This window comes from Dicentrarchus labrax, unplaced genomic scaffold, assembly GCF_905237075.1.
Source record: "Dicentrarchus labrax unplaced genomic scaffold, dlabrax2021, whole genome shotgun sequence".
Classification (NCBI taxonomy): Eukaryota; Metazoa; Chordata; class Actinopteri; family Moronidae; genus Dicentrarchus; species Dicentrarchus labrax.
In genome coordinates this window covers 12,616,438-12,632,298 of record NW_026136713.1, presented here as the reverse complement: position 1 = coordinate 12,632,298, position 15,861 = coordinate 12,616,438, and the positions used below count along the sequence as shown (strand labels likewise).

The 15,861-nt window shown below is 40.5% G+C and overlaps 1 protein-coding gene across 2 annotated transcripts in view; it reads left to right on the top strand.

Annotated features, from left to right (window-relative positions):
* Positions 1 to 10: 10 nt before the first annotated feature.
* The window catches only part of gabrb2a (gamma-aminobutyric acid type A receptor subunit beta2a), a 32,250-nt gene continuing 16,399 nt past the window's right edge, over positions 11 to 15,861 (top strand). The window contains exons 1-4 of one of the 2 annotated variants that reach the window (XM_051419257.1): positions 11 to 174; positions 313 to 413; positions 862 to 929; positions 13,063 to 13,283. In XM_051419257.1, the coding sequence (XP_051275217.1) occupies positions 101 to 174; positions 313 to 413; positions 862 to 929; positions 13,063 to 13,283 (464 nt within the window). In that variant the 5' untranslated portion in view covers positions 11 to 100. The remainder of the gene's footprint in view (positions 175 to 312; positions 414 to 861; positions 930 to 13,062; positions 13,284 to 15,861) is intronic. The other variant, XM_051419255.1, reaches the window with a different exon arrangement.

The following is a 15,861-nucleotide window of genomic DNA, read 5'->3' as shown; positions in this document are numbered from 1 at the left end:
GCACGCATGCGCCTCTCATTGGCTCCTCTGCACTGTCTGGAGTAAGTTGGATGTGCGCTCTCCTCACTCGCATCGCGAAAGCACCTCAAAAACTGTTGCGATGGGGAGGATCAGGAAAAACCACTTTGGGATTTTGACTTTTTCCTTACTAGTGACTTTCGTATGGGCTCAAAGGTAAATCCCGTTTGCATCTTTTTTTCGTCTTCTGTCTTGCATGTGATGTAGCCTCATGTTAAAGCGTGCCTTGGCGTGTGATATTAATAAGCTATTCTGCATTACACCACCTTTTTTTTCTTCCTCTTCTCTCTCCAGCGTCAAGGATCTCAAAGATCCGAGCAATATGCCTCTGGTAAAAGAAACAGTGGACAGACTGATGAAAGGATACGACATTCGGTTGAGGCCAGATTTCGGAGGTAACGAGCAAACTGAAAACGGAATGTCATGTTTTCACGCCCTCCTGACGTGCAATACATGTTTAATGAATCGCAAAATCTGCTTTAATTTACATAATCGTCCCTTCACAGCCAAATAGGCCTTTCCAATTAGGCTATGAGAAATGATGTGCATATTTCATTTGATGAGGAGATAAGACTTTGGCTTTTAACGTGATCGATCCCGCTTATCAATGTTTGATGATTTCCACTAAAAAAGATTAAATTAGCAGCATTTTTAAGCTCATCTCGGTGTTAAACATGATTTTTAATTTTTTTTCTCCCCCTTTGCTCGGGCTGATGATGCACGAGTCTCCTGTAGGTGGAGGGGAGCTCAGAGGAACCTGAGCGCGCGTCACGAATTTGTTAAATTTACATGATGAGAGAATTATTCATACATGTTGTATTAATGCCTCCTTTTCCTTCACAGGTGCGCCGGTGGCCGTGGGAATGAATATAGACATAGCCAGCATAGACATGGTCTCTGAAGTCAATATGGTAGGTGCATCTTCATGATTTTTACCTCCCCCCCACCCCCCTCTTGCTTAATGTTGCCAATTGTGCCAGCCAGGCACGGCTGGAATACCTCTGAAGTGGGCTACTTATCACGGGTCAGTGTGTGTGATTGTATGTATGGGTGAGCCGGGAGAATCTGAGCCAGGCTGAGGCATCTTGTGAATACATTTTACTCGGGTAGGGAGAAAAAAAAAATGAAAAAAAAATTGTGAAGGCTTCCGTTCCCAAACACATCATCGCCATCCTCCTCTCAGTCTCCGCATTTGCAGCTCTGGTGTGTTGCTGCATTTGAATTCAAAACACACACTCACTGGCGCACTCGGACGCACAGCCCCGGCTGCGCGCGCGGTGGGCTGCATGTGTGTGTATGTGTGTATGTGTGTGTGTGTGTGTGTGTGTGTGTGTGACTGCTTCACGTTGTCAAGCCTCGGTGGTGTAATTCTGTTGACACCCCCCCACCACCCCCTTCTCCTCTCCATGCAGTTACCTACAAAATAAAATAAAAACAAACCTCCTTCTTCTCCAAACTGGCATCATTTGGTGTTTTAATTCGGCGACCAATCACATCATCACCGTCTACGTAAACGGTCTCCCCCCCTGCTTGTCAGATGACGTAAGCAATTTGTTATTAATAAATGTCTGGTCACACAGCATTGCAATCAACAACAACAACAACATCAACAACAACAACAAAAAAAACCCATCTTGCTACACAAAGATTGAACGTCATGTGCGACTTGGAGAGGACAGGGGGAAAAGTTCAGTAGCCCATGCAAGAGCACCACCTATTGATCTGTGTGACAGACAGACAGACAGACAGAGAGACAGACAGACAGACAGACAGACAGACAGACAGACCGCATACCACCTGAAACTGAAACTACTCCATTGTAGCTTCACTGCATTAAATCTACTTTATTTATAGTGTGGAATAATTGGTTTTGCACGTATGGTGGCATGCATTGATGCATTCAGAAGTATATATATATATATATATATAGCCTTTTGCAGAGAATCCAGAGTGTGAGAAAAGAAAAAACAGATAATTTACAAAGCAGTCTCTCCATGGAGCAACATAATAGAGATGTTATATAAGAGCGTGAAAAACAAGTTTGCCAGTAGGAATGGAAGGAGATGTCTTTTCTATTATTAATTGTGCCATTTTCAAGTTGATGTCTAGTTAATTTTGCCTGTCAGGTTTTTGATTTTGCCAGCCTGTCAAATCTGTGTATGTGGTGGTCATTTTAAACTGCACTTGATGTGTTTTTTAGCTCATAAATACGAGAGCGTATGTAAGTTTGCTTTGGATGAGGAAAAGCACTGAATGGTCAGAGCTTTTCCTTTGATGGAAATGATTTATTTTGGTGGAGGATGCAGCCAGAACGGAAGTGCCTTGGGGGTCCGGGGAGATTTGAAATAGAAACCCCTCACTTGCTTTCGTCTCTCTCCCTCTCCTCTCTCTCTCTCACTCCTTTTTTCCTTTCACTCTTTCTCTCTCTTTCTCTCTCTCTCTCTCTCTCTCTCCCTCCTCCATCCTTCCCTCCCACCACTTCGACTGGATCCCTGGCTGTGACTCTGGGCTCAGCAGCCATGTAATCCACCTCTGCCTTGCTCCAAAGGGTTATCTTACTTAAGAACTAGGCATCTATGCAAGCATTCATCTGGAAAAAAACACTGCTTCATACATCCTTGTGTGTGTGTCTGTGTGTGTGTGTGTGTGTGTGTGTGTGTGTGTGTGTGTAACAAAACACAAAACTGTGCACAAACAGTGAATGGCGACTGACGTCATGCAACTCCCTGTGGCTATGAGAGAGCGTTCATCTCGTTCATTTCTCGGAAAAACTCTCCCTGCCAGATCTGCACAGGCTGACACGACAGACAAATTTAGACAAAAAGTTTTTTTTTTTTAAACCCAAAAACATCCCAGACCTCAGTGGACTTGTGTTCCACACGTTGTTGTTACCTTGTGAAAACCCCTTCCTGCGACTTACATAACAGGTCGGAATCTCCTCTTCCTCCTCCTTTCTCCACGTCCAGCTCTCTTTGATACAATAGAGGATGAGATTGATCTCAGAGAAATCAATAAAATCAACGTGCGGCGTGATCACGAGGATGGAGTCGGTGACCTGTGCTCCTTGCTGGGCTGCTTTGATCTTCCTCATCAGGGGCGGCCGCTTTTAAGATTAAAGTGCTGAGAGGGAAAACAACACGGAGAGGCGAGGATGAAACTGGCGAAGGCAGGGTGGGAGAGGGGTGAAGGTTACTGTGATCAGTTTCACCATCTCCTCTAATGATATTCTACATCCTTGGTGGAAGCCGAGGGAAAGTTACTGCAGACCCTGCGTTACCACAAGAGAGCTGGGGCCGCTGCTTCACTGACCCCTCAATATACAGTTTCCATTTTTTTCTATTTAAGAGGCTTTAAGGTTGGAAAAATCATTCCACACTGCTCCTCATTGAAGCTGGATGACTGTTCAAACTGAGAGGAAATATTCAAACACAAGATGGCTGCACAGTTTTATCAAATGCAATTGTTTGTGCATCATATTATATAAAATCTACAACTTTTTGCCTGAAATATTTGGTATCTTAGAAGACTTTGTGGTGTCTACAATCATTTAAAATAATCTGGATGTTTGAATGGTATTTGGCTGCACACCAGGAGTATGTAACGGCTGGCCCAGTAGTGCTTCAGTTTGAAGGATTAGAAACAAGGCTCTACGTGCAGCTAATTTGACTCTAAAGCTACAAGTAAGCTACCAATTACCAATTTCTTGATCAATTGTTTTGTTAGCAAAAAGTGAAAAATCTCCATGAGGAAGTTCCTAGAGCTCATGTTGATGTCTGTGTTGTCCAATTAACAGAACAAAACCTTAGATTTTTTAATTTAGTTTTTTTTTTTTGGTTGTTGCCATTTTTGTTTGAAAAAGTAAAATTAAAAAAAGGAAAGATTAATAGAATAAAGTGACTAAGTGCTGAGTCAGTTCCATTTGTAAGTCTAGGGAACCTGAAGGTGCTCTTGAGGATAAAAACAACTGGTCAGAAAAATAAAAATGTTCTTCACAGCAAGGAGAGAAATCTTCATTTAAATTGTTGACCGGCTTTGACCCACACAGAGTTTGGGTTGAAAATATCAACATAGATTCAGATTAACTTAAATTGTTTATAAACTGAACCTTTTGTATATGATCACACCAACCAAATCCACACCAGTTACCTTTCCTTCCAAATCAAGGCTGAATTTTGCACCTACAGTGTCTCAACCTGAAAGAAAATGGAGCAAGTGAGAGAATATGACTTGGATTTGAAATCAGTGTTTGTGAGCAGGCCTGCCATCATGGCGGTGAGCAGGTTTTGGGTTGTAGACAGCTGCTCACTCCTCTAATTAAAGATAAAAATGCCTCTGGTGGAGAATGAACTCTGCATTTTGGTCGGGGCTGATTGAAGCCATTGTGGCATTTTTCTTCTCTGCTGACATGAAGGGCATGATGGTTGTTGAGGTGGTGTTTGAGTACGAAATGGGATTTGTAGTTCGGTTGCTTTTTCCCTCTGTGTGATGTACACATGTAAGACATTGGTTCTCATGTGTACGTGCCATTGTGGAGTCATTTATGTGTGTGTGTGTGTGTGTGTGTGTGTGTGTGTGTGTGTGTGTGTGTGTGTGTGTGTGTGTGTGTGTGTGTGTGCATTCCCGTGTGATCCACAACGATGGCCCATTGAGGCTCAAAGGTCAGCCATGTTGTCGGGCAATAAAAATGTGCAGGTCAGTCAGCGCCGAGGTAGCAGCCTCGCCTGCATGACATTACAAATGTGCTATTTTGAGAGGGAAGTGTCCTCCGAGTCCGAGGTGTGACCACACATCCTCGCTGGGTGGGCTGTGCTGACTCACTGGGGTTAGTGCAAAATATGGCACAGATATGATATCATGGTCGAGACCCTCCACCACCACTACCCCAAACTCACCCCCGTCCCCCCTTTTATCTCTGTCTGTTCAGTGCTGGCATCTCGCTCCATCACTCATCTCCCCCACTTAGCAGCTGAAATTGCATTTGCATATTGCTGTTTGTTTTTGCTGAAATCACAGATCCAGGAACCCGAACCCTGGTTACGGTGCATTAAAAAGTGTTCTGCACACAGCCAGTGCAGCTGATTAAATACAAGTTGAGTCTGTTGTCTCAGCAATGCATCAGTGCTGCATAATAACGTCTTCAGCATACATCCATATGTTGAGTACAGCTCCAATATGCACTCCTAAGGCTGGAATAAGGAGGGAGGTAAATGAGTATTTTCAGTCCTCGTCTTTTCCTCATCCCGCTTGTTAATTACATGTAAAATACCTGAGGTTGGTGGTTGTTAAGAGGCACTGCCTGTACTATAATACTGTGCTCTGAATGTTAATTAGCTGGCTGTGAATTAAAAGATTTAAACAAACCAGCTGTGGTGGCTTCTGGGATGGAGGAATTAGTGGGGCGTGAGCATTCCCTTTATTACGATCATTATCCTGACAAGCGCTGTTTTTTTTACATGAGTAAGGGGATCTGGCCGTCAGATAACGGGGGAGCCGATGACCAGAGGGAACGCGGCGCGGGGCCTCGACGTTACATTACATCGGCGTGAGAGATGCAGCTTCTTGTGTCTGTGAATTAGCAACCATTTTGATCTTGTTTGTCCAAACTGATCCTGTTCCATTTTATTTTCAGCTTGTGGAAAATAAGCTTGTGTTATTTTTACTCAGTGTTGCCATGACAACGCTGCCTTTTTTGGTGGATCTAGGGAAGTCAAGGAAAAGCAAATAAGGCCTCTTTTTCTAGGGACTTTTTTTTCAGGGTTTTAAACATTTATTATCCAGGTGAAGGTTGTTTTGTCTCTGAAAAGAGGCCAGATTTTATTTATTTATTTATTTATTTTTGCATTTTGTTGATATTTTGCCTTTAAATGCTGATGATACAACAATATCCCAAAATGTTAATGGTAATCTTAAATAGAGCTGCAAAGACTATTTCAATTATTGAATTACTGGTGATTTTTTAAATTAATGACTTAATCTTTTCTCTATAAAATGTAGTGAATATTGCCCGTCACAGTTCACCAGAGCCACATTCACATTCCCACCGTCTAAAAACACAAAGATATTCAGTTTTTACAAAATTTAAAACGGAAGGAAAAAGGAACCAACAAATGTTCTTTTTGCATCATAAATTGACATAAACATTTATTCAATTATCAGAATTTCTGTTGATCAATAAAATAGATAAGAGTTTCAGCTCTAATCTAAAATATTAAAGTTACTTTTCCTTTCTGTGGTTTATCTGAGGTTGCTGCAGCAATGTTAATCAAAACTACGACCCATGAACATTTTATACCGATATATTCACAATTTTTAAACATTTAAATACACGACAGATTTGTCTCTTTGTTCATCCAGTGCAGCTTTGATTCTGCCTGCTCTGTTTGCTCTGCTGAGCTTTCCAAAAAGCTTAAGACAAGAATGCAGGTTGTCCAGAACAATGTCATTAGTTATGCTGAGTGGACACACAAAGTAACAGATTAATATGGTCAGCAGCATAATTACAGCACAAGAACAACACTTAATCCTGCAGCTTTCTTACATGCACACTGGTTTCTATGTTTAATGTTTGGGCCGTCGAGACCGGGTTCATTTGAAGATAGCACAATGTCAGAAGAGACCCTGAGGAAAAAAACCACACAATTACAGTAGATTTGAAAGTAAAACCTTGTTAAGAAAGATTTTTTATATGTACTATTTATCAATGCTTACTGTAAAATGTGGCAAAACTATCCATATCTTAAGTTAGTTAGAGTCATTAAATGGTTATGTGTAATTTTGTTATGATTGATTTGCTCTATACATTTATAAATCTAATGGAGGCTGTCTGAAATGCATTTCCTCTAATGCACCTATCCAAATGAATCAATCACATTTAAAATAATGAAAGCGTTCCCGTTGTAATCTTGGCTCCTTTGTCATTTGCTTTAATTATCAACACTTACCCTTGCAGAGTCCCACTGCAAGAGAGAAGTTATGCCAAGTTTAAATTGGTCGTAATATTCTTTCATAATGGCCGGTATGGGGAACAAAAAAAAAAGCAGCGTGTCTTCAAACAAGGAGTAAGTTAGCCAGCTCCATTAAAAGCCTTTAATGTGCTGATGACTCCCTTAATGATTCTGTCAGGCACTTTCTCCACTGAAACTAAGTAGCTGAAAAATGACCCATTGGACCATTGGAAAGAGAGTCATAAAGGCGTCCGTGTTGTCACTTCCCTTAGGATGTGTGTGGCCAGCAACTCATTCAGAATGCCCTAACTCCCCCCTGACCCCCTGATAGTTAATTTGAAGCCTGAACTTAACCGGACACACAGGGAGCAACAACAAATGAATAAACTCAGCTTGACCAGTTGATGTGCTGTGGCGTCTCCTCCAGCTTGTAGATGGGAAGCAAACAGACAAGAGGCCGAGACTGTCTGCAGACGAGCTTGTTATTGCCCCAAACGTTGATTTGTCTCCTTGTAGTTGTGCTTGGTACACGTTGCTATTAGCAGCAGATTCTCCTCTGCTTCTGCTGGGGCGCTCTGCAGCAGGACACAGCAGATGAAAGCAATATGGTGGACGTCTGTCTGGTCCCATGAAGCTGCAGCGGGGAGAGAAAAGCTCACAAATAACTGTCATGCCAACAGTTCACGGGTAGAATGTGTTTTATAACCATTAGGTTTTGTTGAAATTTGCCACATACCGCAATTCTGTATGAATAAAAATAATAATAATCAACCTTCTGTCGACCTGATTAAAATCCAGTATGAAGAACACAATTGGAGTAATTATTTGCAATATTTAACATAATTTTTTAATTAGTTGCTATAGAATTGATGATAATGACTCATAAGGGAAATAAAATAAATAAAAACCCTGTTGATTTTGTTTGACAAACAAAGAAATGTACATGTTATCCTGATGTTTCTTTAACTCACTTTCAAAATCTTGTTTGCAAGCAATTTTCATAAAATTAGGAAGTCTTGAAGTAACAAGCTAATAAAACAATGTCATGTTTGTTTTTTTGGGCTGTTTCCAAAACTGTTTCCCAGAAAGAAAATTTTAGGGTTAAAAAGTTGAAAACAAAACGTGTAAATCCACTTTCTTTTAATCAGGTACAGAATGTACTAAAAATAAACATGATAGTGACATAATAGTGTGTTGGTGGACACGTGTTTTCATAGATAACAACAAACGTAAAAGACAAATACACAAAAATCGATCTGGCAGGAGGGTTTCATTAGACAGACAAAGTGAACACATTAATGTCAGCAGTTTCTTCACATTTAAATCCACAAACAGAGCAGTATGTATTGTGTTAAGCTCGTCTATTGGCAGCTCCCTCCCATGTCGGTTGTGACAGCTGATGTAGTTGTAATGGAGGTCTTGTAACAACTGTAGCCTGTCAGATTTCTCAGTGAAACACAAATGTACTCGTTGTCACTCTGTCAGACTCTTAATGGGGGTTTGTTAGCCCAGAAACGTATCTGTAGTGAGACACTGTCACTGTGCAACCAGCCTTGATGTTTTTTAAGTTAGCCGGGCCTTGTTTGTATCTTCATCCTGTTTGTATATTCAGTGCTGTCATGCTTTTTTTTTTTTTATAATGTTGGTGCTCTCCACAAGATGTCTCCCTCACTGATGCTCACTGTGGGCCGCCTGTGTGATGTTAATGGAGTTTCTGAGGAGTGCTTGTGACAAGGAGACTGAAGGTCGCTTTGCAGACCGACACTCCAGCATGGGATGGTTCTGTTTCTCACTTATCTGAGGTTTTTTATTTATTCTGGGATGCTGCACGCTGCAAAATCCTCCTCACCTGCTTCTCGTTCTCCATCTTTTGTGTGTGGAGGAGTCAACGCATAACACATTAAATGTCTTGTTTGTTACTCAGACATTATTTTTAGTCCAGGAGACAAGATGCTAAATCAAGGAAGACTCCTCAACTCACAGACTTCTGCCTTTTATTGTGACTTAGTAGTATTTTGTGGTAAAAGATGTGTGTGTGTATCTTCTTTAATAAAATACAAAGACATACATTTTACATTAAACATAAAGGAACACCCCAACCAAACTCATGAAGGCAATATGAGTAATAATGCCGGAAAGGCATGTTTTGTTATCGCATTTGTTGACACGTTAAAATTACATCTTGGTGAATAAAAAGAAAAAATCAAAAGTTTAATAACAGAAGGATTTAACTCATATCAGAGGTATCAGAATATTGCGAAGTAAAAATCATAAAATTGGGACAGATTTAATTTCTTTACTTGCAGTAGAAAAAATTATCATGTAGCTGTTTATTTACATTGTTTGCATGAAAGCAACATGATCTTCCTGCTTTGTGTTTCTGCACAGCACCAGAATACTACAACACCTTTCTCCCGCCACAAGACAAAATGTACTCCCTGGCTAGTACAGTAGTTTATTTAGCAGATTTCTTTTATCTTTTACTATAGTATGGAGAGAGAGAGAGAGAGAGAGAGAGAGAGAGAGAGAGAAACAGAGAGGAGGCAGCTGTATTTTGTGTCCCTCTCTGAGCTCAAGTGATGTCCGAGTGGAGGTAAGCAGCACCATCTGTGAGACCGTAATTACGCTGCCATTTTACAGCACAGCCAGGAGGCAGCGTGCAGGCCCAGGTGTTCTCTGTGCATCTCTATATTCTTAAACCTCACAAATGTACATAACAAGGCACTACTCTCTCTCTCTCTGTCTCTCTCTCTCTCTCTCTCTCTCTCTCTCTCTCTCACACACACACACACACACACAACTGCACACAAATATGAGAGCAGGAACCTTGAATGTGGGCTCAGTTAACTTAACAAGAGACACATCTGAGAAGGTTTTGTTTTCACAGGAGACATTTTGACATGTCACAGTAGGAAAAGCAGAGATGTAACTAATAATATGAATGATGGCTGGATTCCATTTAGCTGCTTCAGTTTCAGGGTCACATTGTCATGACTTCCATCATTAAGGTTATTAGTGACACCTGTATTTTTTTTCTTATAACAGGTCAAAATGTCTGTGAAAAAGCCCCTAAAGCTATATCCAGAATCACTCCTTCCACCATTTTATTTGCGTGAGCGTGAATTGTATATATTATATAGTACACACACAATGGAGAGACAACTTTCTATTAATAATCCCACAGTGCAATCCTCCACATTTTATATGATGATATAAAAATGATCACTGGGTGACACCAGACAAACAACTGATTCATATGTCTCTCCTTGCACTGCCCACTATAGTGTAAACTATTGAGTGTCTATTATATATGGAGTGAGTTATTTTCTATTTTGTAATTTTGGTCTGTTCAGCACACATGACATCCATTGCACGCATGTCCATCCTTGAAAATAGAGAGATTTTTTTGGGAGGGGGTTCATTTTCCAAATCTAGGTTCTAAGGACAGAAGGTGCTGTGTGTTGTACATCAGGGATCAGCAACCTTATGCAATGATGGCACACGGTAACCAATGGCACACTAACAATAAGTGTGTTTTTGGAAGTGTTGAAGTTCCCTCACATCTGCATGACAGATCACCTCTTTCGCAGCCACTGGCAGTTGTGCTCCCTGTCTTATTAAAGCGCCTCGTGGCTGTATGTATGATTTCAACTCAGATGCGGCTGTCTTGTGTATAATTACAATGTCCCGATCATGAGGAAAACATTTTTTTCCTAAATGTTGCCATGCACGTTGCCTTTATGGATTAAATTTTTTGATGATAATTAAACTTAATGTTAATCTTAATGTTGATGTAATGTTGGCACACAGATTGATTGAGAAAAATCTTTGTAATTTGTGATTTTGAGTCATATAAATCAAACTAAACCATGACTATTGAATGAGAGAACGAGGACATTTTTTTGGAAACTAAGTAAAAATCCTACCGGTGCTGACATCATCAGCAAATTAATCTCTTTTTATATAGAGAGAGAGATAATTAACTATCACGCAAAGTAACTCATCAAGCTGAAGCATTTTCTAGTTTCAGCTTCTCAAATGTTTGAGAATTTTTTTTATTCAAACGTAAATGGAATATCTTTGGTTTTTCAATTGTTTTCAATTCTAACAAACCTCAGAAGAGTAACTGTGATGGGATCTCCCAGTTTAATGAGGAGGAGAGTCTTCTTTCTGAGTGGACAAATATTTTATTGACATGTGCACAATAAAGATGAGAAAGGTCAAAAATCGATTAGACCCCATTGTGACGTTATCATAGTTTAATGGGGGTAGTGTGAGTACTATTGGAAATGCCCCTGATGGAGACACTGGGGATGGTGAAGGATGAAGAGAATGGGTGTGAATGTTAATTGTGAATGGATGAGGAATAAAGATACTCTCCCTGATTGAATTTATGCAGAGATTAATGTTTCTGGGATCTTAAAGACTAAAAGACAAAAAAAAAAAACAACAACATTATTTGACAATGATAATAATGGTTTGTTGCAGCCGTAAATTATACCCTGTTTATGTAATATACAAAATGAAGAGCTATGAATTCAAACATCAAAAATTCCAAATGTACATGTGACACACCAGACGCACTCACTCTCTCTTGTTACCGTACCCACCGAAATGTCAAAGGATGTTTCTCTCAGATATATCAAGAAACAGTGTGGTGTAAAAACAAAAACACAGAGAGATTGTTGCTGAAAGAGCGTGACACCACACTGCAAAATAATATCAGCTTCAAAAACCATCACGTTGCTCAGATTGTTACCACAGGGCTCTGGTTAATATTGTTTGCCTCAGTTTTCCAATTTAGTCAGAGGGTTACAGTATCTTCCCCCTCAGACTATTCTAGCTCCTTGTGTTGTTCCTTCATCAACATGGCAGAGGATGGCAGTAAAGACGGGGACATATTGCAGGAGATACTGCCACAGTGGGTGAAGTATACCGAGGCTGCAGGCAGCAGCTAACGATCCCAAAGGTGATAGAGACATCTGATCGACAGGCTGATAATGAGACAGAGAGGGAGCGAGCGTGAGAGGAAGGTTCAGTGGGAACTCTTGTAAAACAGGATAAGGATGCGGCCGTCCTCGCTTGACTTTTCACTCCTGAAAAAATCAACATGGCAGCAGCTCATGTATTTTTAGATGCCCTTTTTACGCAGTGCTTTGGTCGCACACACTGCATGCAATGAATGATAAGAGCTTAAGAGTGAAAGTGGCGATTGCCTCTGAAAACATAGAAACACGGCGATAAGTAACGGTGATGGCTGCTTGGTGTAAAAGCTTAAGGGCCTCGTTTCACGGACCGTATTTTTTAATTTGTTTTCCTACTCATCGATTGCACTGCAATACACTGCAACAGAGCATATCCAACTGCAGTGCTGTGTTTTACTGTGGTTGTGTGGGTGTAAGTCTTTTTTTAAGAGTGAGAAGCAGAGAAAAGAGAGTGAGAGGAAGAGATACAGTTTACAGCTACATCTCTGAGCATGTGTAAAAACAAACTACAGTATGGATGCCGTTTTATCACTGAGGTTAAATCTGGAAAACTCTCCTAAATCTCAGTAGTTTGCTTTTCTTTTCCTTTTTTTTTGTAGAAATAGAAACAAACATAAAAGAGACCCCAGCTGCAGAAATTTACTGTCCATTTGCATTAGAGGAAGTATTGTCTCCACGAAGCAGAAAGTGGTCTCATTCGTTCGAGTGGAAGCAGATATTTTTAGCGTGAGACAATAGTCAGCCAGCTGAGAAAGCTTGCCTCTGGTTACGGTCTCAAAGTTAAGTGACTATAGTTGAATATTAACCCCCCCAACCCCAGCCACCATGGCCCCCAGTGCAGGCCGTGGCCTTTCAGACCACCAGTGACCTTTTGGCTGACCTTCTCACTATGCATACAACTATCTATGGAGTCAGATGTTAGCGTGAGGTGACATGCTGTCGGTGCTTGACATGTTTCCCAGTTGAGGTAATAGTTGAAATGAAACATATTCTTATATTAAGGGAACCACCTGAAAGGCTTTAGTTTTTTCGGCTTTATGGTGTAATTAACGTAAACATTCACCTTCTTTTTGAAGTCCTGCTCTAACTGGACCTCCCCCTCTTCTGTCCTCCAGGACTACACCTTGACAATGTACTTCCAGCAAGCCTGGCGAGACAAGCGTCTGTCCTACTCTGAGATTGCCTACAACCTGACTCTGGATAACCGAGTGGCGGATCAGCTGTGGGTCCCTGACACCTACTTCCTCAACGATAAGAAGTCCTTCGTTCACGGCGTCACCGTCAAGAACAGGATGATTCGTCTCCACCCTGATGGCACGGTGCTTTATGGACTCAGGTAAGCCTTTAACGACTGCCCTTCCCATTGTGTCATGACCATTAGTGGATTAATCAGGATGCATAATGAAGTAATGTGATTGTATCAGATGCGTTGTGTCTGACAGAGCCTTTTTAATGAACTCTAGCTTGGAATTTAAACTATTGTGGCTCTGGAATTTCCTTCTCAGCATACAGTTAAAGAATAATTCAGTGTTTTTTTTCCCTACAATTTGGGTCTTATTTTTGTGGTTTTGCCATCGTTCTCATTGGTAATAATAGTACTCTACTACACCAATTAACAGCTGAGATCTTGGAACGCAGAAACATTGCTAAAAATAATCCAGAAACAAGAGCAGTCAAATGAAGATAAAAGAGGTTAGCTACATTTATTTGGAAGAGAAAACAAAGGAGAAATGTAAAATTATTACCCAAACTGTGTGTTGTGAACCTCCGAATTAACGTTCGAACAACTGTATGTAATATTTTATAATAGTTGTGTAGGTGCACAGTTTTAACGAGAAATGAGGGACATTTTTTTCTCAAATGATGGTTTTTGTCTGAAATACTGGAGACTTTTACCTCTTTGGGATGGCGTTCAAATGATTGATTGATGATTGACCCTCATTCTTTGCTTTCAGCTCACACACACAGGAGACCTGTGACTGTTTGGGGTCACTAGTACTCTTTTTTTGGGGATATAAATGGTCAGAAGCCAGAATGGTTGGAAACCAGTGGTCTTGGATTTCCAAGCAAAAGGACAAATATAATATTTTAATGTTTATCACATTTTTTTTGGAAGTTGATTGATTGTAACTTATAGTGATCATTTATGGACTATGAAGACTTTATAATCTTAAAACCAAAGTGAAAATCCTCTCAAATTGAATCTTTTGTCAGGGTCCTTAACATGTAAAAGTTAAGATAATCTGGTTAAACTGTTGGTGTGTTTACGTCGGATCTCAGAACAATATTATCAGATCTAATGGAAAGGCCACAGCTAAGAAAACAGGACCTAAGTTGTAATAAAGTGGAGATTTCCTTTTTACAGCTCTGTATAGGAGGAGGTATATGCCTTCATGTTTTAGCCTTTCACATCCCCTGATGATCATCAGTATCAATAATTGATTGGTTGTGATCAATAATAAAGCAGGGTGGCGCAAACAGCCGAACTGAGTCTGATTGTGCGGGTTGGTTCAGCCCGTCTACAAGACATCTCTTTGTGGTGTTGGACTGTGATGCCTCTGAGGAGACTGCCATCCATAATTGATAACTCATAATCAATAATGTAGCAGTTCAATACAAACACTGAATCTGTATTTGTACTGATGCTGCGTATTTGACTTCACAGGCCAGCACAACCCGTCCATCACTGTGCTGCTGCCTTCTCTGATCTGTCGCCTCCTCTTCACGTGTGTGTGTGTGTGTGTGTGTGTATGTGCAAATGATCTCAGATTAGTGTCCGTGTTTAAAAGATGAGATTATTGTTGCTAATTCAAGATGTTGCAGCATTCAGTCATTCTCTCTCTAGACTGAGATGCCCTTCTTGCGCAAAGACTGCTTTAAAAAATTTAAGTATCTGCACTGCACCAGATTATTCACCGCTACATTTTGTTTCAACAGTCGAGAAATGTAATTTATAACGCTCTGACTCAATTATATAAGCCCAACACATATTTTTGCATAACAGCCAAAAAGCAATGGAGGCTAGGAGAGGAGACCGTTGTAAATTTGAGGGTATGCGTGCAGCAGAGAGATGTGGTTGTTACCTCAGATACGTTGTCCTTGTCAGTGCTGGTGCCTCCCGGCTCCTCTATTATTTGGTTTGTGGGTTTGGTCCGGCTTTTATTTGATGCTAGCAAGTCCGGACACAAGCTTCTGTCAGAGTCAGCCCGGCCAGATGCCTGTGCGCTCTGAGCACGCTGACACATACCTGTAGAGACGGGGCCGGCTGGTTGCAACAGCAGGGCTTTAGTGGATGTGGAGGAGATGGCTAACTGAGAGGAGGCTCAATGGGAAAACAGGTTGTATGGGAACGCGCGTCCTGCGAGGGGTGTCTGAGTGCATGAATGAATGTGTTTTTATCATCAGTGTAAAGGTCAGCAGCGTGGAAGAAGTATTTAGATCATTTAGTTAAGTAAAAGTAGCAACAGCACAATGTAGAAATACTCTGCTATAGGTATCATGTACTCATTATGCTCCAGAATGGCCTCAGTTTTAATGTTATATGTTATATAATTCTGTTGTGATCACTGATGCATAAACATGTAAGCAGCCTTTTGTTGCTGTGTTTGGTTAATGTGGAGATAAAGTTACCTACTTTATATACTGAATCTATAAAAATACATCATATCTTTATAAAGTAATGATGATAAATACAGGCCTCAAATAAATGTGGTGGAGTAAAATGTATTCCTTCTGAAATGTAGTAGATATAAAGTGTAAAAAACTGTAATAAAGTACTTGAGTACGTTCCACCACTTAAGATCAGATTCTGTATTTCTCAGTTTTAAGGATCCACCTCTGCATTTTTAAAATATTTTTAAATGTGTTTTTCATTGTACGGATTGTACATGTCAAAGTCCAATTACACCTCATGA